Genomic DNA, 26,073 nt, shown 5'->3' with positions numbered 1-26,073 from the left:
AGCAATACTCAAGGTGATGAAATACATTGTTCCACATCAGATCCACAGTGCTCGACACTCTGCATCTTCTTGGCTTCCACAACACACTACATTCCCTCCTTACCCTGTTACCTCTATCTTCTTCAATGTCTCCTCTCCCTTCTCCTTCTGTGGACGCTCTTTAAGTCTCTGTTCTCTATGTACACTTTCATACCATTTTCATGGCTTCAACATACACTTCCAGGCTTCCTTCCTAACCTGCACTCCAGTTCTGAGAACCTAAGGCCCAGCTCCATATCTTAACACATCCAAAACCAGTTACCTTCATCTGGATGCCAGACCACTATTTGAATGTCTATTTCTATTAGTTGGTACTCCAATCTGTTTCCAAATCTTTAGTTATCTTTCATAATTAAAGGAAAATCAACAAGTACCTCTGGAGAAACTACAATGTGAAAGCCACTAATTCACAAGGATATAGTGAAATGCAAGCATGGACAAAGATATGGTCATTTCCCTCAAGGATCTTTGGGAAATACTTGGGAAAGATATACTCAGGAAGAATGAGCTAACTTTACAAGGAAGGGCATAATAAATGCCAATCAAATGATAAAGATAGCACTCGAACAAGACTTCAAGGGGGAATGAGATTACTGTATGTGTACACTGGAGTGGTTATAAAAGACATAAACTAAACCTTGACAGATGGATAGGATATGGATGCAGAAGGAGAGACAAGTATTTTAGAATGAGCAAAACTTAAAATAACTGCTTGGTGATTCCACTTACATGAGTTATCTTCAGTAGTCAAATTCATAGAGACAGAAAGGAGAATGGTAGTTGCCAGGGGCTGGAGAGAGAGGGCAACCGAGGAGTTGGTGTTTAATGGGCACAGAGCTTCAGTCTGGGAGAATGAAAAGTTCTGGAGATGAATGAATATGATGTCTGCAGACCAATGTGAGTGTACTTAATGCTACAAAAATGTATACTTTAAAATGGTTAAAATGGTAAATTTTATAGTATGTGTATTTTACCACAATAAAAAATAATAACTGCTTGGCTAGAATGGCAAGTTTACCTTGGTGATAAGGTCAGAAGGGTAGGTTCTGCTCTCTGGGACTACAGAGAATATTTTCATTCTTTTGTCAAATGTCAGCCTTCAAACACTGCTTCCTTACCCTCCAAGCTCTGTTTTCTTTTCTCTCTCTTTCTTCTTTTGAGGGATGGGGCAGGAAGTCTCTACAACTCTTCTAACAGGTTCGTTGAGAGCAAGGACCTTCCTGGTGCCCAGCAAAGAGTCTGGCATAAATTAGGCTCCATAAACATTTGTGAATTGAATGAAAATACTAACATAAAAGGCTATTACTAATACAACCCACGCGATCTCCATCACAGCCAAATCCTGGCAATTTTCGCTGTGACACTTTTCCTCAATCCTCTACTGACCCGTTATCGAGGTTTGTAAATCTAAGATCGCTTTCCCCAAGATTCTCGCATACAGGACAGAATGACGGAGAAGTTACACATATTCAAGGCAATCGTTTTTCTTAATCATCTTCTAAGACGGCCAACCAGAACCAAATGACAGGCCTCGCTGCTTAAGAAGAGGACAGAAAGAACAGATTCCACGATGAGAACTTGAGTCTGCCCATCTCGTAGGCGCCGACAGGAAGGACGGGGACCACGAGAGGCCGGGCCCAAGCTCAGTGCTGCCCTTCTCCAGGTTAGGGGTGTGGAGGTAGTAATGGTCCCGGAGCGACCTCCCAGGGACGAGGGTGGCGCGAGGAGAGGCCCTCGGATGCTCCGGCCCGGTTGTGACAGGCCATCAGGTAGACTCCCCTCCCCGCCCAAGCCGGCGCAGCCCAAAAGGAGGCGCGGCCCGTCCTCAGCGCACCTTTTGCCTCTCCTTCCTCTGGCTCTCGGTCTCCTCCAAAGGTGCCTCCAGCTCCATAATGTCCCCCCAGAGGAGTTTCCCAGGCATCATTCGCCGCTACTGCTGCCGCCGCCTCCCTCTGAGCACGGCGGCCACAACTACCTACAGGTAGCGACAGGGTGAAAGGAAGCGGGGGCAGGGCAGCCTCCCGGCCAAAGCCTGCGTCACTTCCGGGACACGCACCGCACGGCGGGGGAAAACAATCCCGGATACTCTCCGTTTAAACTCTCTCCTTGCGACTCAGTCTCCCAGCCAATGAATGCGAGGAGTCTCGATTGGCTCACCCTTCTTCTGAAATGATTGGCTTCTAGAGTAAAACCCTGACCAATCTCCATAAAGGAGGCGCGAACTGATTAGCATAAAATGTTCGGATTTGTTTTCTCCCTCTCCCTCTCCCCCTCCCCCACTCCGAACATTTCTCTTTGCCACAGCGGAGATGCTTCGGGGCTTCCCAGCATTCACTGCTGGGGCTAGGAAGCCCCTCAACGGCGCCGGACAGCGGCCGCGCGCGCGGCGTGCTGGCAGGAGAACCTGCCCGTGGAGGGCGGGGGGGAGCGGGCGGGGCGAAGGGAGCGCCACGCGCCGCGTCGCCTTTCGACGCCGGAAGCTGCGGGCCTCGGCCCCGCCCGTTGCGGGGTGAGGCGTTAACGTCTAACAGCTTCGCCCGAGGCCAGCGGCCCTGAGTTGGTGGGAAAGGGTGTCTTGGGGTCTGGAGTGGGCTAGATGGGTTTGAGGTGAAGACTAGGCCCGGACAGCCTTCCCTCAAGTCTTAGGTTTTAGTCATGAAGTTGGTCCTTAGTTTAGTTTAGGGCCTTCCCACCCATTTGACATTAGAGGAAACTAACCCCCTAAAAGAGGGATTTACTTGTCTGAAGTCACACAGTTCGTGGCACACAGGACTAGAAAACTCAACTCCTGAATCCGAGATCAATGCTTTCCCTGCCACACCAACCTTAAAGCTTTGGGCTTACCAAAGCGTTTGGGGGGAAGATGCTCCTATGAAACATAGAATGAATGATGTTAGGAAAACCTGGAGAAACCTAGAGAAAAAACAAGCCTAAATGTCTTTGACAGATTATGTATTTGCAGTGGATAAAAGGATATTAGTTATGGGAATTAACTGGCCCTGAATTACAGCCTTGAACAAAACTGGAAACCTTTTGATAATACAAAGGACTAACTCCTGAGAATGTACCTTTCTTTTCTTACATCAATGGTGCTAGCTGGGGTGCGCTACGCTCATCCTGCTGTCTCTTGTTCCGCCTGCTCCCTTTGTGCTCCCATTTTGCCCTGCCATGCCCTGCTCTCAAGAGGCACAAGTCATCTCCCCCAGCAAATGGGCCCGGCCTGCGGAGGAGGGCGGCATGCGGCTCCGCTTTGTCCGGCTTTCGGAGCACGCCACCGCTCCGACCAAGGGGTCCGAGCGCGCCGCGGGCTATGACCTATACAGTGCCTGTGAATACACAGTACCACCTATGGAGAAAGCTCTTGTGAAAACAGACATTCAGATAGCTCTTCCTAATGGGTGCTATGGGAGAGTAGCTCCACGTTCTGGCTTGGCTGCAAAACACTTCATAGATGTAGGAGCTGGTGTCATAGATGAAGATTATAGACGAAATGTTGGTGTTGTACTGTTTAATTTTGGCAAAGAAAAGTTCGAAGTCAAAAAGGGTGATGGAATTGCACAGCTCATTTGTGAACGTATATTTTACCCAGAAATAGAGGAAGTTCAAGTTTTAGATGACACTGAAAGGGGTTCAGGAGGTTTTGGATCTACTGGAAATAATTAAAATTTATGCCAAGAACAGAAAATAAGAAAATATACTTTTTCCTTGAAAATAAAGACTTTGCTTAAAGTGAAAACAAAAAAAGGTGCTAGCTGATTGGCTTTCATTTCAGAGCCATTTCCTTTTAACTCTTCATGATCTCTTCAACCTACTCTTGAGAACAAGAAAGCAAATGGCAATGTAGAAGCAGGGGCACTTCACAAACCACTTGACAATGTCTAGCACACTAGCCTTGTAACCTGAGCATCAAACTTACGTCTTAGCAAAATTTCAGATTGCTACAAGTCCTGGAGTTTGGGGATTGGTCCTAAATAGCTGAAACCACAAATGATAAATCTGTGATTGCTACAGGCCTCCTGCATTAAGTGTGGATTGGCCTGAAGTCAGGGGCTATATGTTTATCTAAATGTTACCTTATGGATTCAATACTGTGAACAAATGGAGTGTTCAGGTGTTGATGGTGAAAAAATGCATCTCTCTCCCTAGATTATGGGAATAGCTATGCATCTCTAGATTGGTCTTTTCTAAAACCTTTTTGTCCCACTCTCTCACACCCACTCCCAATTCTACCACTGTGAAGTCTTTGTAGCCTTCAGGGTACAAAGGTACGAAGCCTTCAGGGTACAAAGGTACAAAGCCTACAGGGTACAAAGGTTCTCCTGCCAGGGTATGATGTGCATGGAAGCAGGAGTGGGTGTGGCTAAGAATGTCACAGGTATAAAATTGGGATAATAATAGGAATAGATGTTAGTATGTTGTGGTTGAAAATCAAACACAGATGAAGTTTTAGCTCCTCAAGACTATTTTTGGCATTCATTTTTATGTCGAAGGTCATACAGCAGGTCTGAAAAAGGAAAGGACTAGACTGTTGGAGACGCTCTAGGCAAGAGACTAATAAGTATACTAGTGTTTTTTAAATGACCTTCTGTGATTTGGGACACTCTAAAAACCCTACCTTTCTGAGCACCAAACTCATGTAAACAAAACTGGCTGCTGTCTATGTCAGGTGGAAAGGGCAACTGTGTGTAAATTAAACCTAGTCATAAGTAACTTGACCAAACTGTGGCTTAGCTGAAAAAATTGGGGTACCACTACATATGTGTTCTCAGTGGGCATCAAGTAGAAAACTTGGGAATGGGGATGATGGAATAATTCTTTTTTTCATATTTGGTCCCTATAAGTCTCAAGAGATTTATACTGATGATGAAATTGATTGGGGGGTGGCCTTCCCTGGTGGCGCAGTGGTTAAGAATCCACCTGCCAATGCAGGGGACATGGGTTTGAGCCCTGGTCCGGGAAGACCCCACATGCCTCGGAGCAACTAAGCCCATGCGCCACAACGAGAGCCCGTGAGCCACAACTACTGAAGCCTGTGTGCCTAAAGGCCATGCTCCGCAATGAGAAGCCCGCGCACCGCAACGAAGAGTAGCCCCTGTTCGATGCAACTAGAGAAAGCCCGTGCGCAGCAACGAAGACCAAACGCAGCCAAAAATAATAAATAAATAAATTTATTTTAAAAAATTTATGGGAGGAACCTGAAGGGGTAGCATGAATAATTAAAATGTACAAGTAACTCAAAATGTAATCTTATTAGAACATCTTTGTTTTCCAAATATCTTGCCAGAGCCACTGATATAATTTCTTTCTCAAAATTTGACAGTTGGGGTGCCTCATCTGATGGTCTGTTGCAACATTCTATAAAGATTTCCCTTGCCTTTCACTTTGGCTCATTAAACTCTATAAAAACAAGATGACTTTTTTTTTTTTCTCCCCCCTCCCCCCTTCCCCCGACTTTTTTTTTTTAAGATGACTTTTTATAAACTTGCCTCTCTCTGGTCATTCTCAAACCTAGAGGGCTAGATTTTAATTTTTATTCCATAGAGAGTAGAAGGTAAAAAGAACCATCATTTTGCATCTGCATGTCAATCTTATGTGACAAGAGGAATTGAACCATCATTTTAAAATAACATAACCATCATGTTATGAGATGGAAATAGTTTAAGGGTCAGCTATAAATCGATCAAGAGATACTGGGGGCAGAGAGTGAGGAGAGTACTAAGAAGAAGAAAATGAAAGAGAGACCAGGAATGATGTTTCTGCCATTGCTAGCCACATGACCTTGGCCAACTAAACTCGAAAACCTGTGTTGTTAGTTAAAGTGGGGGGCAAAAATGCCTTCCCTACTGATAGTTCAGGAAAACTGGGGGGATCCCCTGATATTACAGTACAGCAGAGATGATGTACAGAGGTACTTATATTTCTACTTTTAGCTCCACGTTTTGACAGTGTTGGCGAGGAGACAGCTTTGAAAATATTTAGCATATGTATACTGATGTATGTATCTAGCTCCTAATTCAAATTATTTGGGAAAGCTTTTTAAATAGAGGGAGGAGGTCTGTTTCTCTAATCAATTACTTTGTAGATGCTTTTCAATCAAGTGGTGGAAGGGAACAGTCACATCAGTTACTCCAGAAGAGGGCACCATTCCCCAAGAAATAGGACCTGCTCAACTGCTAAAAATGGAACATGTGTCTAAGACTTCAACTGAGAGAAAGATCTGTAGAGGCCAGAAAGATAGTCATGAGTTTGTTTTCGATATATCCCCTCACCATTCTTGTTTCGTGACTCTCATGTCTCTCTTCCACACTCCCTTTAGGCACTAGTCTGTCTTCCCCATTCCTTAAAAGCCTTCTCAGGTAGCTGTAGGATGGGTTCTCAAAATACAGTTGATCCCAAATTTTTTCACTGCTACGGCTCTTTCTTCTGTTTTTTCCTCATGGCTCTGACACTTTGAAACATTCTGTCTGCTAAATTGCATTTAATAATAATTGATTCATGATCATTCTTCTAATATATGAATAAGATATAAATGAAGCTTAACAATGTCACACCAGCATGTGATAGGGTTGCATTACTGAGCAGGTGTAATTTCAGTCATTGGCAAAGAAACTGATGTTATAGTAGCAAGGAGTTAAGCAAAGGGAATGTACAATTTCCATTAGGATTTTTTAAATATTGAAAATAGTTTGCAGAAGCCAGCTATTCTGAGGATTCCTAGGGGTCTGAGATCCCAGATGAAAGAGGATGCACATGATCTCACATTATGAGTAGCCACAATCAGCCCATGCTTTGCATACTTTATCCTATTTATAGCATGAGGTATGAACTGAAAACCTGTTAGCCAAAAGCATAATACCTCCCCCAGGCATATCTGGATTTTGATTAACGATACTTTTCTATAATCTTAACCGAAAGGACTCTCTAAATGGAGGAATTCCAGACAACCTGGCAAAAACAGGTTACCTGTATAGTAGGCCATGTATTAGACAAGTTTTGTGAATCAATATATAAAAATATACACACATATGTTTGTAACAATAATAGGTGCCTCCTGCATTGGACACTTTCAATAGATTATCCTCAAATCTTACAACAATCCTATAAAGTAGATATCCTTTACAGATGAAAAAAATGAATAGAGAAGTTTGGTAACTTTCTCCATCACACAGCTACCAAGGGTTGGAATTGGGATTTAAACTTATCTGACTCCGAAGCTCAGGTCGCCATGCTGTTTCAAGAGAACAGTTTTCTCTTAGCAAACAGACTGCAATGGGAAAGAGAATAAGTAAAATTTCCACACACAAAAATAGTGGGAAAAAATTCAAGTCACCCATTGTAGAGAATAATCTCCCAAACAATTTAATAACATGCACACTCATCTTTAATACCTGTGGTCATATGTTGTGTTTTATAGAAGGGAGGTTTATTGGTTTCATAATAGGCTTCATTTAATATATTTAGAGAGTGTCATAATGCACCTGGTGGCAAGATTAGATGGATTTCATTGGTCCCTTGAGGTGGACAGAGTCACAAAAGACTTTGGATTCCTTACTCTATTAAGAAAATTGTCCAGGTCCAAGATCAAAGATAGAAGAGTTGCTGGTACTCATTTTTCCAAGGATTGGCAGGGATCGGTGCAGAAATGAAGAACTGGAAGCAACTTGGGAATCTTGAGTGAGTTCAGTACTTCACAGGATCCTCAATGAATCTTTTTTTTTTCCTTTTTTTTAATTGGATAGATTTGACATATCACCTTCACTGAGTTTTATAAGCACAGAACCTTACAGTTGGGAGGAATCTTCAAAATCATCTAGTTCAGTCATCCTTTTAAGAAAAGTACTGGAAATACCTCTGCAACATACCGGTCAAGGGATCACCAAGCCTCTGCTTGAATGTCCTAAACAGCAGGAAGTTCATCTGTTTACAAAGCCACCTATTTCATCTTCAGATAGTTTTGTCTAATAGGAAGTTCTTCATATTGAGCTAAAATTTCTCTCTCCTAACTTCCACTCACTGATACTGATTCCAAGCTGTAAGACCCCCCTAAACCAATGCCTCCCCCACAAGGCTTTTCTATCCAGATTACCCTTCTTGGTACTTTGCCCCCTGTAACCACAGGTAATCTTGGAATGCCACGGTAGGTTGGTCAGAGCCACTGAAAACCAACAGTCAGAAATGAGTGGTGCAACCACAATGAAACAGAGCAGCGCATCTGATCTCCCCTCCTCTGCACTCCCACAGGGCCTGGAGTCAGCTCTCCACACTGCTGAGCTTCATTCTGGCCTTCACTGTTATCTGGATGGTGAGAGCTGGAAAGAGGCACTCTCTCTCTCTATTCAATCATCCTTGAGCTCTAAGGCTTTGATAATCCTTAGAAACCTCTTAGTAGAAACATCCCCTCAACCAGAAATCAGCATTAGCATCTACCCGACATGCTGAAACCACTCGTGACTGTTCCATGTTCCCCAAACCCAAGAGAACTGACCATTCCACTACTTGGTCTGAAAAGTCCTGCCAGAAAAAATTCTGGCAAGGCTACGGAGGTCTTATCGCGAACAGAAGTGGATCAAATGTAGAAAAATTGTCTATCAGCCATCTTGCATCTTCCCTCTAAATCTCTGATTCAGAACCTCCCTTTCACTCACAGCCGTCCTGCAACCATTCTGCTTCCCTTCTATCTCCACCATCTGAGAACATCCTGACTTCTCAAAGCCATTTTATAGAGAGAGCCTCAAACGTGGGGAGGAACCAAACAGTTGAGCCATATGTCTACTGCCATGGGTATTTTGGACATTGTCAGTCAATCATAGTGTGGAGACATTTGTTCATGTTCCAGCTGTTCACAAAGGATATCCTTGGCAGCAATGACTGGATAGAAGGAATTCTTGTTGCACCCAACACATCTATATAAATTCTTTCTGATTATAAAAGACTTAAGTTGCAAACAACGTATCTATGCAACCCTAACACACTATTTTCTGGTTCTGTGTTGAAATCTGGTGAGATCCACTTACCGTAAGAACTTGGTATTGATGTGGGTACAAAAATTCACTACTAGGTAGTAAATTAGCTTCCTATGTATTTGAGAAACTAATGAATGTCCGTCTGATGATTCAAGTTAAATTACATTTAATTGGAAGAAGACCAATGATTCCATGTTTTTTATTGTAAACAATCTATATATTCCCAATAAATTTATAGTAAAATAAGCTTTAAAAAAGCCAATGTCAAAAAAGGAAAAAAAACAGTAACTACAGCAAAATATGTAATGAGGTTAATAACATATATGCTTGGCCTTAGAGAATTCTTACAAACTCAGTTGATTAAAACATTCTATATTAATGCTGTACATTTTTACAAAAAAAAAAAGTTTCCAAAAGAAAAGTAAGAATTAAACATTTATGGGACTTCCCTGGAGGTCCAGTGGTTAAGACTTCACCTTACAATGCAGGGGGCATGGGTTAGATCTCTGTTCAGGGAGCTAAGATCCCACATGCCTCAAGGCCAAAAAACCAAAACATGCAACAGAAGCAATGTTGTAACAAATTCAATAAAACACTTTAAAAATGGTCCACATTGAAAAAAAAAATCTTAAAAAAAGAATTAAACATTTATGACTGGAGTTAGTTGTAGTAAGGAATTGGACGTGGGTGTTTGACTGCTCTTTGTGCCTCCAAAATTCTGCAGAAAATTCTGTCTTCTTTTTAGTCCATCCAAAATGACTGAGTTATTAGATGCCAGACTCTGTGTCCTAAAGATATTAAAAATAACAGAATTATTGCCTTCAAAAGGGCCTGGATTTCTAACCAAGGCAAAATACCTTCATTTGTTACTTTGAAGGAGTACATTTACTAACAGGAACTAACTTATCAAATAAGTTAACCTTTAAAAATCTAAAGTGCTCTTTACATTTTAAAGGATTCCCAATAGCAACTCAATTATTTGACAGCTGCTTTCTAAGAAGTTCATATTCTCTGAACATCTGTTCTCGATCCAATATCAAGTATATTCTAGGCAGAAACAATAAGCTCCATGAAAAACTCTTCTATACAACTAAAATGACCAATATCTTCTTGTATAATTTGTTTCTTTTTTGAGTAAGCATATGGAAAGGAAAAGCCAACTGTAATATTTTTCATATTGACTAGCGTTCCTTTCCTAGGAGCTGTAAGCGATGTTAGTCCCTTATCCAACACATCTGCCTTGCTTCAGCCAACTCACATTACTGGTTGGGCATTTTGTTTTTGACATTCCCCTTCTCCCACCTTGCCTCCTCTCCCTCACCTGTCCATTACATCAAGAGATGTCTCAAAAATGTGTCCTCCATAAATCTTTCCCACACAGCCCATCACTCTTCATAACTGCCAAAGAGATGTGGAATTAAGAGTTTATGCTTTGTTGTTGAGTTCAATTTGTTTATTGTTTGTTGGTCTCCTCAACTAAACTAAGCTAAATTGTAAGCTTCCTATAGGTAGCAACAACACCTTGTTCATCTCTGTCTCCCTAATCCTAATCCAATTATGGCACATAGTTGATGTCCAAATGTTATCTCCCCTCCCTTTTCCTATAAATGTCTTTAATGATTATAGTTATAAATCTTTCAAGAAAACCATATTATAAGCAATTTTTAAAAATTAAATTTCTCAAGATTTCTCAAATTTAAATTCTCAATTCATGTCAATTTCTCTTATCTGTTTTGGGTTTGTTTTTGGTTTTATTTTTGTTTTTGCCAGAGAGGAAAAAAAGGGAACCCATGGCTTATTGGTTTACACTGTTGTTTACTTCAAAGACAACATGTTTTGATACTTCAATGACTTAATATGAATTAAACTATTGTTTCAGGCAAAAAAATCTTGTTCCCCAATAAAGTAGATGTGTTTAAAAAAATGCAAACTTCCAGGAATTTAGCCTAAGTTATAAATAATTAGGAATGTCCACAAACATTTAGTAATAACAATTCACTGCAGATTGATTTATTATAGCAAAAAAACTGGGAACAATCTAAATGTCAAAGCAAGGAAAATAATGGTTATGTAAATAACAGGGTCCACATAATGGAATACTAAGCAGCCATTTCAAAAAATAAGGGACTTCCCTGGCGGTCCAGTTGTTAAGACTCCATGCTTCCACTGCAGGGGGCACGGGTTCGATCCCTAGTCAGGGAACTAAGATCCCACATGCATGCTGCGTGGCACAGCAAAAAAAAAAACAAAACAATGAGCTGGAGGGAATTCCCTGGTGGTCCAGTGGTTAGGACTCTTGAGCTTTCACTGCTGAGGACCCAGGTTCAATCCCCGGTCGGGGAACAAAGATCCTGCAAGCTGCACAGCGCAGTGCCCCCCCAAAAAGCAGGATATATATGTACTGATTGCAGGATATCCATGATAAATTAGGTGAAAAAGAAAGCCACAGCTCTGTATGCTCTGCTGTTAGAAATTAATTATATTTATAAATGCAAGGGAAAAAGTCTGAAAGAATATACGCCAAACTGTTAACAATATTTAGGTCACCTCTACGGAACAGGAATGGAAAAGGCTAGGGAATGGAGACTACCAGTTTTACTTTTTACATTTCTATATTACTGTTTAAAAAAGAGGTACACAATAATTTTATATAATAAAAAAACTAATGAAGATATATGCCAAATTTTAAGATGACTTTTTAGAAAACTATTTAATAACATGGGGGAATGTTCATTATATTCTACTGAAAAAAGCAACATGCAAAATAGTAACTACAGTATGAGCTCAACAGACAAAATATATAGATTCAATATGTTCAGACCAAAGTATAAATACACCAAATATAAAAAGATTTTTAAAAATATCTAGATGGTAGGGTGATTATAGATGTTTTTAAAAAACTACTTTTCAGTACTTTAAATGTTCTATTATGACCAAATTACTTTTATATGCTGAACAATGTTATTTAAACAAACTGGCATGGAAAATATTAGTGGAAAGTAGCCACATCTCTATCTCAACCTGTGTAGAACCAGGAATATAAGTGAAAACTTTCCAACCTTCAGTTCAGGAAGTGCTTGGTTTATGGTAGTCCCTTCCTATTTTTAGAAATAATTCAAGATTTAGTAGTAGTGGAACAGTCAAATCTTGGTTCACATTAAAAATGAACTCTATCCTATTATATAAGAGGTTTCATTGTAACTTCATACAACTTATTCAGTAAAGGCTGGTAGACTTGTATCATTATAAAAAATTTATTCAGGAGTCTCCCACAAGGTAACTCAATATGCCCTTGATTTTAATAATTCCTGTGGGATAGTGGCCAATCACTTCTATGTGCACTTACCGTGGAGAATCTATTCCACTATCTCCTGCCATGCTCTGATTTTCGGTTCCTTCCAAGTGACTATGTTCAGGTTGGACGTCCTGAGCCAACACTGGCATATGCGAAGTGTTGAACAGTTCTAACTTGTGTGTGAACTGTTTTCTCATTTCCTGATTCTGAGCACTCTGACTCCAGGTGGCTGGTTTCTTTCCTGTGTCACCAACAGGGTCTTGTAGGGTTTCAGCCTCTGAAGCACTTTTCCTTGTGCCGTAGTAATCAAATATACTTCCATCAGCAGGTGCTGAGGCCTGTACACATTTAGCTACACTGGGTTCCTTTTCATAGTCAAAACCAGACTGGATCCCTAAATTGAGGACACAGTTTTCAGCAGAGAGATTAGGTTTTTGGCTTTCACCGGGATTAGTAAGCAACCCAGTGGGCTTGTAATGTTCATTTCCTTTGAGCACCAGAGGCTCAAACCTCTGTATGTTGCTATTGTACTCAGTCAGAGACCTTTCGGTCACCTTTCGTTTTCCTAAATGATTCCACTTGTTTCCCCCTGGAAAGGAAACTTGAATGTGGCCAGGCAGCATTTGAATTAAGTCGTCATTCTCAGAAAAGTCATCCTCATCTAGATACAATGAACTGCAGGCCCCATCCTCATCATCTGCTTCATTCTGATACAAGGCCTGGTCGTCATCAGAAAGTCCTTCATTTTCTAGACTCACAGTCTCTGCTTCCTGGATAAATGCCTTTCTCATCAGAGTTTCCTCTGAGTCTCTGTCTTGTCTCTCAGGTTGTCTCAAATGGTTTGCACCAACTGGGTAATCCAAAAGACCAAGATTTTGGAACTGGTGTATTGTTTCATCAACTGATCTACGAGCAGAGGATGCTTGGTCTAAAGAAGAGGAACCTTGTGATGGCAGGACATGCTGTGTTTCTTTTGTCTCTTCTAATGTGTCAAAATGAGAGTAGCTTTTCCTCGAGACTTCAGGGATTGCCTCATTTTCTCCACCATACACATCACGTCTCAACGTGCTTTCCCTGAAGGAACAGCATTTACTATCATTTTGCAAAACACCACACTGAGAGTAGTTGAAGAGGTAATCTCTAAAGTCATCACTGATAGGTTTGACAGTAGAGTGATTCACATAAATGGATTCTGCTCTCAGTTTATCATTACATTGTTCACTGTATGACTGTTTGGCTTCACTCTCAAAGATTCTTGAGGAATCCAAAGACCTCGCCCTTTGGAAAGGCTTTCCCTTTGGTCCAATCTGACTGGGTTTCAGATCACCGATCTTCTGGATGTTGTGCTCTTTGGTTATTGGGCTCCTTCGGTGAGAGAAACCCTGGAAAGGATTACTGATCCGCTTTTTGTAAATCAAATGGGAACCTAGCACTGATGGATTCTCACCAAGTGGTTTCTGAAGCTCTACTTCATTAGGGCTTTCAATTCCGGGGGTGGGCTGTGTAGCAGGGAGCTTGGGGTGTTTCTCCAGCCTAATGCTTCCTGGCTGAGGCCCACTTCCCTGACTCCTGGCTTTGTCTCTATCTCTATGTGAATGGCCCCGCCTTCGAGGCTTTACAGACCGGCCCTGACTTTTCTTAACTCCCACTTTTGAAGGATACTTATGCCTGAGTGTCAGCATATAAGTGGAAGTGCCCTGGCTATTATATTTTTTCTGTTCTTCGTATTTTTGCATTATGACAGTATGTTTGATTAAGTTGTCAACAGTTAAAATGGGATTAATTCGTTTGATTATCTCATGTTCAATGTCTCGAGGGATATTGTCCAAGTTATCTTCATCTCGGACGGGCCATTCTTCTGGTGGGAACTGGGCAGAGAAACTGCTGTGCTCTGTTCTGGACTTCTCCTTTCTGGATATACTGCGCCAGAAGAGGCTAAAGCCAAATTTCTTGGCTTTTTCTCTGTCTTTTGTGAATGGTAAAGGTTTGGCGCTGTCACAGACGCGATTCTCCTCAGACACTGAAACTGTTCGATTCTGTACCAAAGGTTTGGATTCCCCAAGACCTTTCTGGCATTTTCTAGTCACTTCTGCAGCAGCTGGTGGTTCCTGTATATACTGAGTGCACACATCATGGAAACACTGGCAAGAATGACAATGGGATATGGGGGCCGCATTTTCTTTGGCTAGGTCTGCACAGCTTTCCACGTTCACCAGGTATGTAATGGAAGTTGGCATCCGGGGACTTTCATCTGATAGGACTCTCTTATTTTCTTGGGGGTTTGTATTTGTAATGAAGTAAGTCTGAGGAGTAACTATGAAGTATCCTTCTCCAGTGTGATAAATCTTCCTTTCTTTAATGAGAGTTCCCAGAGTGGTATAGAGAATATCTTGAGATGGAATTGCAATGCCTAAAACAAATAAGCACTTTACACTGATACGTTCTGAATAAGAAACATTTTAATGAGTGAAATCAGTAACTCAGAAATGACCACACATTTGCTTGATGAACCCAGAGCTAACTGTAACACAATTAATATATATAATTAAAATGTCAAAGAAGCATTAACAATAATCATAATTAAACTGAGTAACAGAAATATAATTTCATCTACACAAAGACATATGGCTAGGTTACCGGTTAAGCAAAGAAAAAAATCTGTTCACTCAAACACAAACACCAAGTTATACAACCTCATTATAAATTTAAATTGTGACTAAGGAAAGCCTTCTTGAGAGCAAACATGGAAGTTTTTGAAAACCAGTCTCATAGCTTAAACCTCAGTAAGAATCTAAAGAGAAAATGAAAATCAGTCTGTGCTTGGGTGAGGGCAAACTACCTAACATCTGGATTATGGTGGTTTTTCAAACTGAGAAGGTAACAATTTTAAAAGAAATTCCTTTTCTGAACAGCAGAGTTCAAAATTATATTCATATTATGAAAACAATGTTAAAAATGTGAAAAAAAGGGCTTCCCTGGTGGCGCAGTGGTTGAGAGTCCGCCTGCCGATGCAGGGGACATGGGTTCGTGCCCCGGTCCGGGAAGATCCCACGTGCCGCGGAGCGGCTGGGCTCGTGAGCTATGGCCGCTGAGCCTGCGCGTCCGGAGCCTGTGCTCCGCAACGGGAGAGGCCACAACAGTGAGAGGCCCGCGTACCGCAAAAAACAACAAAAAAAAAGAATAGGAGGCAGGGACTTCCCTGGTGGTCCAGTGGTTAAGACTCGCGCGCACGTTTCCACTGCAGGGGGCACAGGTTTAATCCCTCGTTGCGGAGCTAAGATCCCACATGCCGAGGGGCACGGTCAAAAAAAAAGGAGGCGGGGGAGAAATTGAATCTTCATTTTTCCCTTTGCACTCCTTTCTACAGAGTCTGACTTAATTATTACCATAAACATAATTTTGAAAAAGTTCATCTGGAAAATAAAAGAAATACTCATAAACTTGCTGATGCAGACCTTTTTCCACCGGGGCTCTAATACAAGGTTCTATAATAGAAAAAAAATTAGATATTGCCCAGTTTATGTGTTTAAGATGATTTATAAATAGAAACCAAACACATACAATGAACTAATAGAGAAAAACTTGTTACTCTACCTGGGTAATGTTTCACCAAATGTTCCAATAGTGATTCCTGTGTTACTACAATCTGAGCGGCATTCATATCAGATACAGCACAGCAAAGAACTTCAGCCAAAGGTATAAACTGAGATTGAGCTATTGGATTCATTTGCACTGGAAAGACATCACCTAAATTGGAGATTTAAAAAAAAAAAAAAGGGTGATAAATTTGATATAGTATAAAATATCTGGAATTAGTGAATCAAGAATAAAGACTGAATATCAGGTGGAATTGCTTTTCTTTCATCAGTCTTTACTCAATCTGTTAACATTATATGCACAATGATAGAAACTACAGAAGAAAAAGGCTTAGTTTATGATCTCTACTTTTAAGAAGTCTAATTGTCACTACTTTATAAGCAAGAGATAATAAGTTTCTATATGAAAGGCTCAAAGTGCTATTGGAGTTCAAGTCAGACAATGCTTACATGGCAATTCACATCTTTCAAAGCATTTTTTCATATTAGCTACCTGAGATAGGCACAGATAGGATTATTATTTCTTCATTTAAAATATATATAGCCATAGAAAGTTCAAGTAATTGTCCCAATCCTAAAAGAAAGTAAAGTGACAGAAATAGATCTTCTGACTCCTAATCCAGTATTTTTGTCATTCCACACTTTCCTGATTGAAATGATTAGGAAGATCTGAAGAAGGAAAAGGCAGAAGTGATTTACAGTTTTCAAGAATAGATGGAACAGGGGCTTCCCTGGTGGCGCAGTGGTTGGGAGTCCGCCTGCCGATGCAGGGGACGCGGGTTCGTGCCCCGGTCCGGGAGGATCCCGCATGCCACGGAGCGGCTGGGCCCGTGAGCCATGGCCGCTGAGCCTGCGCGTCCGGAGCCTGTGCTCCGCAGCGGGAGAGGCCGCAGCGGTGAGAGGCCCGCGTACCACAAAACAAAACAAAAAAACAAACAAAAAATACTACATTTAAGAATACATGGAACAAAATCATGGAAGGAGGGAATCACAAGTTATATAAGAGCATGGAGAGAGTTATCCTGGTTGGATAGAGTTTAAGGGTTATATCAGACCAAAATAGAAGATAAGACTGGAAATAGAAGGTAGACTGTATTATCTTTCCTCTTTGCCAACATATAAAATTGTTCTTCTTAACCTGCCATTAATCAGGTTGAGTTTTAGATTCTGCTGGGTATCCAAGGGAACCCCTCAATTAATTGGAAATGAAGGACTAGGACTCAGGAAAGTGATTTGGGAATCAACCAATAAAGATGAGAGCTGAAGATAAGGAGTGAAATTAGGTAATTCCATGGCAGTCCAGTGGTTACGACTCCGTGCTCTCACTGCCGAGGGTCCAGGTTCAATCCCTGGTCGGAGAAATAAGATCACAAGCTGCATAGCACAGGCAAAAAATAAAAAAAGGAGTGAAATTCTTTTATTAGAAGAGTAAAGAAGAGAGCCAAGGAACACTTAACTGAGAGACTACCTACGTTTAAGATGTAGTAGAAATAGGAACCCACAAAAGAGAGAAGGCACAATGATGAGGGTAGGAGGGAGAGAAGCAAGATTATGAGGAAAAGACTTCAAAAAGAATAGCAGGGATTTCCCTGGTGGTCCAGTGGTTAAGACTCTGTGGTCCCAATGCAGGGGGCCCGGGTTTGATCCTTGGTCAGGGAACTAGATCCCACATGCATGTCTCAGCAAAGAGTTTGCATGCTACAACTAAAGACCCCACACGCTGCAGCGAAGATCCCACGTGCCACAACTAGGAGCCAGTGCAGCCAAATAAATAATAAAAAATATTTTTAAAAATGAAGAGCAAATTAACAGTGTCAAATGCTTGAAAGAGATCAAAAAGGTTGAGGGGAGGAGAAGAGGCAATTGGATTACTTGATTGGAACAAGGTGACCATTGGTGACTTTCAAGAGAACTGTTTTCATGGGAAGGAACAGAAATTAAACATCAGATTGGGGAATTCCCTGGCAGTCCAGTGGTTAGGACTCTGTGCTTTCACTGCCGAGGGTGCGGGTTCAATCCCTGGTTGGGGAACAAGCCACGTGGTGTGCAGTCAAAAAAAAAAAAAAAAACCAGACTGAAGGGAAGGGAGTTGGTGAGAAGAAAGTGAAGTTAATGGGTCTTCCTTCTAGAGCAGGGTTTGTGATCTTTGGCACTTTGGACGTTTGGGGCCAGATACAGGGTGACCAACCATCCCAGTATGCCCAGGAATGAGGGGTTTCCTGGGACACAGGATTTTCAGTGCTATAACCAGAAAGCTGAAGGCAAACCAGGATGGTTGGTCACCATAGCCAGAGAATTATTTGTTGTGAGGGCTGTCTTGTGCACTGCACGATGTTCAGTAGCATCCTTGGCCTCCAGATGCCAGGAACATCTCCCACAGCTGCAGCAACCAAAAATGTCTCCAGATACTGCCAAATGTCCCTGAAAGGAAGGGGTTGGGGGTCAAAATTGCCCCAACTGTAAACCATGGTTCTAGACCATTTGTTGGAAAAATCTGATTGTGAAAGAGGAGAAACAGAACACAAACCAGAAAAAAAGTAGGATCAAGTGAATGTAAAATGTGTATGCTGTGATTTTCTTAAAAGAACATGTTTGCACATTTGGATACAAAAAGGAAGGGTTTAGTGGAGACGATGGAAATAATTCTGTGAGAAAGAAGACCAGTAAGACAGCAAGATCCTAAAGGAAGGGAAAAGGAAAGTGTATAAAAGGAACAGGTAGGGACTTTCCTGGTGGCGCAGTGGTTAAGGATCTGCCTGCCAATGCAGGGGGCACGGGTTCGAGCCCTGGGCCAGGAAGATCCTACATGCTGCGGAGCAACTAAGCCCGTGCGCCACAACTACTGAGCCCGCGTGCCTAGAGCCCGTGCTCCGCAACAAGAGAAGCCACCGCAATGAGAAGCCCGTGCACTGCAACAAAGAGTAGCCCCTGCTCCGCTCGCCGCAACTAGAGAAAGCCCGAGTGCAGCAACGAAGACCCAACTCAGCCAAAAATTAATTAATTAAAAAATAAATAAAAGGCACTGGTAAAAGAACTATTGTTAGAAATGAGAAGGATATTACTTCATCTGAAACTTGAGAAAATAGAGGGTGGCAGAAGACCAGAAATATATTGAGGCATAGAAGGAAAAAAATATTAGCACAGCAAAGTCATCTGATCTCTGTAAAGTTAGGGAGAAAGAAAATAGCAATGGGAGGAGAAAAAATGGGAATGAGGAGGTGAAGAGGAGAAAGGGAATTTGAGGGGTCATTCTCAGAGTACCCTAGGAAATTTTAAAATGAACACAAAGATTATGAAGGAGCCCTGAGTCTCAAGGTCACTTAAGTGTGGTTTCTGGCAGATGAAGCAATCTGGAATCGAGAAGATGGGAGTCAGGGAGGCCAAAAGGGCTAAAACTTTAATGTGCATGTGAGAATCATCCGGCAATTGTGGTAGTGTGTAGAATCTGACTCAGAAGATCTGAAAATAAGCCTATGATCCTGCATTTCTAACAACCTCCCAGTTGATGTTCATGCTGCAGGTCTGAGGACCGCTCTTTGGAGACGTTAGGGTGTTAATGACAGCAGTGTCAAAGTAGCTAACCACTGAACAATAAATATGGTCCTGGGGCTGCATGGGAGTCAACTGTGGCCAGAGGCAAGCCAAAGAATTTAGAAAACTTGGCTATACCCTGCATTTGACTCTCCAGTGACAGTGAGGAAACCAATACATTGCACTGGTTGTTAAGGAGGAAGGAAAGTGACAGGACTGGCCAGGGGTAAAGGGTTGTAGCCAAAGCTGGTAAGTGGCTCACAGTACTTCGTGTATCTTCATGAAAGATAAAGGACTGCCATCAGGGAAGTGATAAGCAGTTTGCTGTTAAAGATCACATTTGGTCTGTTCCCTTGTTTACCTAAGCTTCTCTATTTGGCAGGCTGGGGCATTTTTGACCTTGGACGGTCACAACACAGGGCAGAATTGCTGCCTGCTTTGTCAGCCAAGGGAAGGATCTCCTCTTGGCCTGCTTGCTGCTCTCCCATTGGGTGATGCTAAGATACCTACGGCATTCTGAGAAACTAGCATGAATGACTAATCAATCAGCATTTCAAAGGGCGGTGATAAGAGATGATGCTATGAAACTTAATGTCCAAGAGGAACGTTAACTGACCTAAAACTCAAAATCCTCCTAGAAACTCCACCTCTGAACTAAGGGTAATAAGCCTTTCTCCCTATCTTCATTCCCTTTGCTTTTCTTTTTACCCTCCGCATCTGAGATTTATTTTCTTCTCTTTCATCTCCCTCCTCAACCTGACAAAATATAGAATTAAAGTACAATCTCACATATTTTTATGCTTCTTAAACATAACTCTATGTGCTTAATTTATAACAAACTTATATAACTCTCTTCCCCATCTTCCAAGACAGTCTAAGTGACTTTTTTCTTGTATGTGATCTTAAATTGATTACCTGCCCCATTTCATATGGACTTAGAAGTCCTTAATTCAAAAAGGAGGGAAAAGTTCTTCTCTCCTAGAAAGATAAAGGCTAGAGTACTGGAGAAGTAGAGAGCAAAACCTAAAAAGGATTTGCTCAACCACACAATACACACTCAAGCCTCACTGCATCCCTGGCCTAAACCCAGTCACTTTGATCTTTGAACTTTGAGATTGGCGTGTAGTGCAGGGGGGAGGACCAGAGACATTAAAATAAAGAGATGAGTGGCTAGAAAGTCAGTACATGTCTGATGTCCCTGCTGTGCCCCCTGCCAGTGGCTGCCCATTTCTGTGCAAATGAAACAAGGAAGCTGTACTAAGGTCCAGTAAGGGGTCTCCACTATGCCTTTGGGTCAGACCTAAAACAGCCCATTTTCTAGTTCAATCCTTAAGCTTAGCAGCAGGCTCAGTAGCTGTGGCGCACGGGCTTAGCTGCTCCGCGGCATGTGGGATCTTCTTAGACCAGGGCTCAAACCCGTGTCCCCTGCACTGGCAGGTGGATTCTTAACCACTGCGCCACCAGGGAAGTCCCTGCCTTTTTCTTTTTAAAACTAATACAATTATATGTCAACTGCCTTGTAGAGAACATGTTAAATAGCATGTAACCTCTGCTTTGGAGCTCCCTCTAGACAAAGGCTAGAGAAAGTTTCTCAGTACATTTCCCCTTCACAGCCGTTGCTAAGATACGTCTTCAGGTGCATAAATCATCAAGAGTTTTTTGTGCAGGAAAGCAGAGTGAACCCTGACACAGGAACATTGGTGACAGATGCAGGAATCATTTTCCAGCTGCAGCCATAGTTTGCTTCACTTACTCTTGCACTTGGGTTTCTGGAATGCAATGACTCTTACAGAGTTTTCCACCAAAAATTAACTTCCTGTGCAGAAGACCCCTCTTATAAATGTAATTAGATTTCACAATAAGAGAAGGCCAGACCTTTGGCTTTATCCTCAACTACCTCAGAGGAACTGAAGGCACCCTTAAGTCCAGGCCTGCTGTGGACCTCTGACCCTTGAGCTGGAGCAGGGTGGGCCAGAGTAAACAGTTCACAAAAATGTTCTCTCAGTTCACACAGTCTTGTACTCTTGGGTGCTACGGAAATGGGAGAAGTGTTTAGCCAAAAGGCTGGTTTCACAAAAAATAACCAACAAAGTAGAATCATACAGATTAGCACCTGCTACATTTAATGCTACCTTTTCTGCAAAGGACATTTTTATTGCTACCTTGTTGTATTCCCAAAGGATTTAGTTGGTATATAAATTTTTTTAAAAATTCCAAGTTATAATAATGAGGCAAATTATATGAGTTTGAAAACAATTATTCTTTAAGAGTCCACTTTTTTAGGGAAGAAAAAAATGCAAGGCAAATTAAATGTATGTAGCATGTAGATAAAATGAAAATATGGAGCTCTCCACTATCAAAAGCAGATGACATCCAGTAAAGTCTGGAGCAGGCTCCTCATGGCTTGGGATTCTAAAACTGTGACTAGAATCACCTTCCTGTGTGATGGACATAAATTCATATAGCCCCAGGCAATCAATTCCTGCTCCCTGGTGCCTAATGACAGTGGTCTAGAAAGCCCCTGGCCATTAGGAGCAGAACCCTGGGAGTGTGGCTTGTTCCCGGAGCTGGTGACAATAGCTCAGCAATAATCCGCTGCAATGAAAAACCTCATCAAAATTCTGAGGAAAAGGAGGTGGTTTCTTTATGTCAGGACACAAAGGCCTCCACCATATGCCTCAGGTTGAAGGCCTCTAGAATACCCTAACCTGGCTGTTTTCTAACAGCAAAGAGAAGTGGCTGAAAGAGCTATTTCCTGGACAATTCATGAGGCATGAATACTCATGCCCCAGTGTAAAAACAGCAAGAGGTACACTCATGACAAATATGGACACAGTAAGATTGCCTTTCACCAGACCCAGATAAGGCAGCTGGAGTAGAACAAGCAAACCCTCCCCAGGAGCTATGGTACTGGAGAACTCTTCAACCAGGAACCCAGGACTCCTAAATCTGCCAGTTACAGATAATCAGTTGGAAGTTTTACTAAAGTTAAAACAAGCCTAAACATTGCACTTTCCAAGTGAGAAAGGCAGAACCAAAATCAAGATACAAGCTGCCGGTCCCAAACCTGCATTTGCTTTGTTCACTGAAAAAAATCTCTGAAGTAAAAGCATCTTTATCAAAATTGAATGTTTATTTTGATATCTGAATGCTCTAGTTAAATTTTAGGGACAAAATTAGTTTTCCATAAACAACTTTATCTTTAGGGGAAAAAAATTAACTACCATGCAGTATTTACATTTATCTTATGCTTTGAATTAAGGCACCTGAACAAATTCCAAGAGGGCCTCCTCATGGAATCTAAACTCTGACATTTTAATTTGGGGTGCTTGAATTTGATTTTAAGGTCCATAAGAAACCGTGCTACCAAATATGCAAAAGAGAGGAAATACTTCTTTGGAAATTTGGAAAGGATTCACATCAGAACTATTCTGTGTCACACTAAAACATGAATCTGCCATAAAATTAAATTCTAGGCAAAACTAATCCTAACGTTATTTCATATTTAAAACACAAAATAAACATGTTTAGTCCTTATACAAGTGTGTTTATGGGCTCTTCTAGGCAGTTTGCCAGAAATTCATGCATTATTGACCTTCAAACGGTTTAACTGAGCCGCTCAAACTCAGCTAATTACCCAGACACATGAAATCTGAGAGCATCTTTTTGGGCGCCTGTATTGAATCACACTGTGGGAAAAGCATCTTCTACGTGCTTTAGAGATGACAATAGAGCGTGAATAAAACAGCCTGCAGATACAGTCAAGTTTAATAAAAAAGGATGTTTTGTCCTAAGTAATCCAAGAAGCTTCCCTGATTTTAAACTGCACTTTTATCCAGTACAGAATTTCCAAATTTCTTTAACATTAAAATTAATCCTGAGCTTTTAAAAAATGAAAAGTACTCTGTAACAATGTGTCTCATCCGAGATTAGACGCTGTGCAAAAATTTCCATGACTTTAAATAATTAGATCTGTTGTGTTAAAACCTTAAATAGGTTCAGAAAATCAAACAAAATGGGAACAAAAAGAAGAAAGGTTTCAGGCCAGCAAAGCCGAGCCCCTCTCCATGTCTCCCTTTTATTTTAGTAAAATAAAAGAATGCAAACACTTTCCTCCACATTTAGAAACAAAAGAGTACCAAGACTCAGAAACTGGCTGTAGATCTAAGGGTAGTCGGGTTATCTACCATGGAAGCTGAAATTCCTTCTCCGGCATGGTGATGTTTATTTTGGAGCCCCAGACAAACGGCTCCCCTTCTGGGAAATGCCCTCTGTTGAAAAGCTACAGGCTTCCCAGAGAAGCCTGGGCTGCTCACCAGCAGGAGCCCTTAGTGCTATCTTTAATAACAGCACTTCAACCTGTCAGGATTAGTAAATGAGAGGCCCCCTTTATTTCAAGTGATATATCCACTAACATTGGCCAGCAGTTGAGTTGCAAAGGTCTTGGGCCATTTATGAAGGAGACCTCAGAATCTGGTTGTCACAGCGCACAGATATGCTTGAAAAGACACGTACTTGGCCCTGTCAGGGAGCCCTTTGAGCCTCCAGCAGCCTTTCCCCATAGAGATACAGGGATGCCTGGCTGGGAGGGAAGGATGTGAATGACTCAAATCAACTGATCTTTTTAAAAAATGCTAAAAACTAATTCACACACAGCCCCAAAGCCCTCAGCCCAGTGGTGCCCCTTCCTAACCTCTATTCCCTTCACAGCTTCCACTTTGGATATGTTAATGACTTAGGTGTGTTAGTTTCCTAAGGCTGTCAAAATAAACAAGCGGCTTAAAACAACACAAATTTATTATCTCACAGCCTAGAAGTCAGAAGTCTGATGGGCTCCACTGGTTCCTCTGCTCCGGGACTCAGGGTCTAGGCTCTGATTGGAGGGGAGACTCTGCTTCCATGCGTATTCATGTTTTTGGCAGAATTCAGTTCCTTGTGGTTGTAGGACTGAGGACTGGGGTCCCTGTTCCTTTGATGGCGCCTCTCTCAGCAACTCAAAGCCACCGGCATTTCTTGTCATGTTGCCCCCTTCATCTTCAAGACAGCATGGAGTCTTTTTCATACTTCATCTCTCTCTGGCTTGCCCTTCTGTTGTTTTGCTTCTGCTTCCAGCCAGAGAAAGTTCTCTGCTTTTAAGGGCTCATGTGATTAGATTGGGCCTACCCACATAATCCAGGATAATCTCCCTAAAGTCCATAACCTAATTACATCTGCAAAGTCCCTTTTGCCATATTAGGTAACATATTCATATGTTCCAGGGATTAGGATGTGGACATCTTTGGGGGCCCATTCTGCCTACCACAGCAGGCTGGGGACAAGAAAAGGCTGAGGAGAGAAGCACAAGTTGTAAACTTCTGCAGTCCCTGTATCCCCTTAAAAATGGCTGTACAGAAAAAGCATCTTTTCTTTGCCCTCCAGGCAAACATGGGGCTGATTTAAGACAAACCTTCCCAAGATTCTGGAGGCTGCACAGGCAATGACAGCAGCTCTCATCTCTGCTCAGCATCATGGTGATGAATATAAAATACCACTGTACAAAACTGGGGGAAATTTTAGCACCAAGGTTGTTGTCTGAATAACAGATAAATAAAAGTTCCCTGTAAGGAAGAAGCTGTCCTTTATAAACACATAGTCTTCACATTACAAACGAGCACTATACTGGAGGTCAAGTGATCTGATCTGGGTTCTAATCCAAGTTCTGCTATGTGGCTCTGAATAAGCCACCTCTCTTCTCCGGGTCTCAGTTTCCTTGTCTATAAATGTGGAGCTGAACTAGATCAACATTTCGCAAAATGCATTCTGTGGAAAATTCTTTCCATGAAATGCTCTGCAAGAAAAGGGCCCCAAAGGCCAAATGTTTGAGAAATGAGGCTTGGAGTCACAGGAGCATTGTTAAAGGCTCTGAGAATTGTAACAGAAAACCTAGCTTATTTAACCCAATGTTTCCCAATCATATTTGGCAACAATCCCTTTTCTCCCATACCTACTATTACCCTTCAGCTGTGACTTCTCTCCATTCAGGTTGGCCTCTCCCTGAATAGTCTGTACTTTCCCATCTCTACGACCTTGTCCCCACTTTCTCCACCTAAAGCACTCTTCCCCAAGCCTCAGTGTTTCAAACTCCTGTCACAAAGACAGGCTCAACGCTGACTGACTCTCCCATGAATTGTTCTCTAAACCTGTCAGTTGGAGATACAGTCTCCTTCCTACATGGACCACTTAAGAAAAATTTAACGAGTGGCTACCACAGTGTAGCATCAGGCACTCATAATACAGATATTGTAATAGCACAGTCCTTCAATCATTGCTTATCCAGCAAATATTTATTGAGCACCTACTCTATGCCAGTTAGGTTGGGATACAACAGTGAACATGACACAGTCCTCGCCCTCAGGGGGGCTCCTGTTCTAGAGGAAGAGCAGTGGTTGGAGGCAATCATAACCCACTATGAGGGTTATAACTGGTAGGACTGGGACTCAGTATTCCTGGTCCCACTCAGAAGTTCGTGGATGCCTGGGCACCACCATCATAAGGAAGATGAACCAGAGTTGTCCCTGTGGGGCCTCAGGGTACCTAAGGCCGCATGGGATAAGAAAGAGAGTCCTGGAATTGGTCGGGCAGGCCTGGGCTCAAATCCTCCACTTCCACT

At 41.9% G+C, this 26,073-nt stretch overlaps 3 protein-coding genes across 6 annotated transcripts in view; 1 reads left to right on the top strand and 2 right to left on the bottom strand.

Annotated features, from left to right (window-relative positions):
• DDX50 (DExD-box helicase 50) overlaps positions 1–2,050 on the bottom strand; it is a 32,537-nt gene extending 30,487 nt beyond the window's left edge. For both annotated transcript variants that reach the window (XM_082673597.1, XM_082673598.1), the window contains exon 1: positions 1,874–2,050. In XM_082673597.1, coding sequence (XP_082529723.1) covers positions 1,874–1,963 — 90 coding nt within the window. In that variant the 5' untranslated portion in view covers positions 1,964–2,050. The remainder of the gene's footprint in view (positions 1–1,873) is intronic.
• Positions 2,051–3,207: 1,157 nt separating this feature from the next.
• On the top strand, positions 3,208–3,702 carry LOC309834621 (deoxyuridine 5'-triphosphate nucleotidohydrolase, mitochondrial-like; the record flags this gene model as incomplete). Its single annotated transcript, XM_082673599.1, has 1 exon — positions 3,208–3,702. One exon carries the CDS (start codon positions 3,208–3,210, stop codon positions 3,700–3,702), a length of 495 nt encoding a protein of 164 aa, XP_082529725.1.
• Positions 3,703–9,642: 5,940 nt separating this feature from the next.
• Positions 9,643–26,073, bottom strand: part of STOX1 (storkhead box 1) — a gene marked incomplete at both ends in the record, with an annotated part of 48,837 nt that continues 32,406 nt past the window's right edge. Inside the window, 3 exons of one of the 3 annotated variants that reach the window (XM_082673594.1) lie at positions 9,643–9,790; positions 12,349–14,707; positions 15,892–16,044. In XM_082673594.1, the coding sequence (XP_082529720.1) occupies positions 9,643–9,790; positions 12,349–14,707; positions 15,892–16,044 (2,660 nt within the window). The remainder of the gene's footprint in view (positions 9,791–12,348; positions 14,708–15,891; positions 16,045–26,073) is intronic. The other 2 variants (XM_082673595.1, XM_082673596.1) reach the window with 2 other exon arrangements.

This window comes from Grampus griseus (genome assembly GCF_964374135.1).
Source record: "Grampus griseus genome assembly, chromosome: 16".
Lineage (NCBI taxonomy): Eukaryota > Metazoa > Chordata > Mammalia > Artiodactyla > Delphinidae > Grampus > Grampus griseus.
This window is presented reverse-complemented; position numbering and strand designations above follow the sequence as displayed.